Source organism: Aplysia californica, unplaced genomic scaffold (genome assembly GCF_000002075.1).
Source record: "Aplysia californica isolate F4 #8 unplaced genomic scaffold, AplCal3.0 scaffold00110, whole genome shotgun sequence".
NCBI classification, from domain to species: domain Eukaryota; kingdom Metazoa; phylum Mollusca; class Gastropoda; order Aplysiida; family Aplysiidae; genus Aplysia; species Aplysia californica.
This window is the reverse complement of record NW_004797380.1, coordinates 1335619-1336548: the sequence shown is the minus strand read 5'-3', so window position 1 is coordinate 1336548 and position 930 is coordinate 1335619. Positions and strand designations below refer to the sequence as shown.

The 930-nt window shown below is 48.4% G+C and overlaps 1 protein-coding gene across 1 annotated transcript in view; it reads right to left on the bottom strand.

Annotated features, from left to right (window-relative positions):
- Window positions 1–789, bottom strand: part of LOC101852232 — a 3115-nt gene extending 2326 nt beyond the window's left edge. Inside the window, exon 1 of the mRNA XM_005095679.2 lies at window positions 324–789. Within this exon, the coding sequence (XP_005095736.1) occupies window positions 324–773 (450 nt within the window). The 5' untranslated portion in view covers window positions 774–789. The remainder of the gene's footprint in view (window positions 1–323) is intronic.
- Window positions 790–930: the final 141 nt, after the last annotated feature.

Sequence of the window (930 nt, the reverse complement as noted above, 5' to 3'; positions counted from 1 at the left end):
TATGTGTGTGTGTGTGTTTGTGTGCGTGTGTGTGTAATTTTTAAAAATCTATTTATGCTGTTTTCACTGAAGTCTCTTTTATAAAATATGTAAGTTTTATGTCATGTAGGCCAATGGCCTTAATTATACACCGAATAAAACACCTACTTACCTACTTACCTCCCTACCTACCTCCCTACCTACCTACCAATTAACATACCTTTTCCCCTACATACCAACCTAACTGCTTACCTACCTATCTACCTATTAACATACCTTTTCCCCTACATACCAATTTACCTACCTATCTACCTATCTACCTACCAAACTACCCTCCTACTTACCTGGTTATTATAAATCTCCACCAGCCCTGTGAAGCGTCCCCGGAGGCGAGTCTCTGTCTCCCTCACAGTGAACTCTACCTGACCCACTTTCCCGTAAGAAAGCTTGAGAAACTGGGTCAGAGGGTCAAGGTCGATGCTGAGGTTGCCGAAGAAGTCGTTCTCGTACTTGCCCACGTACTCCTGCAGGCTCGTCCAGTTGCCCTCTGACCCTGCCGCGGCTTCCTGGAAGGTGACGCCCTCTTCTGCAGCAGCAGCGGACGACTCCCCGCCAGACTGGTCCGGAGTCTGGGAACTTCCCGCGTCGCCTCCGTCGTCGTTGTTGTTGTCGTTCTCGTCAATGGGCTCGTCTGTGTCGTCATCTGATGACGCGCCCGGCTGGTGGAAGGTGCAGGCTGACGTCTGGTTTAGCCAGGGTCTTTCTCCCAGCAGAAGGTCAGCAGTGTAGTACATGATGGATCTGAAAGATAAGACGTTTGTTTGTTTGTTTTAGAAGAGGGTTTACGGCGCTCGCAACTGCATTTTAAGGTCATAGGAGCACCAAGAAAGATAAGACGGTAGTCCATAACTCCTCAGGCAGACAGGGTTTTCACCTAATTAACTGTGCTGA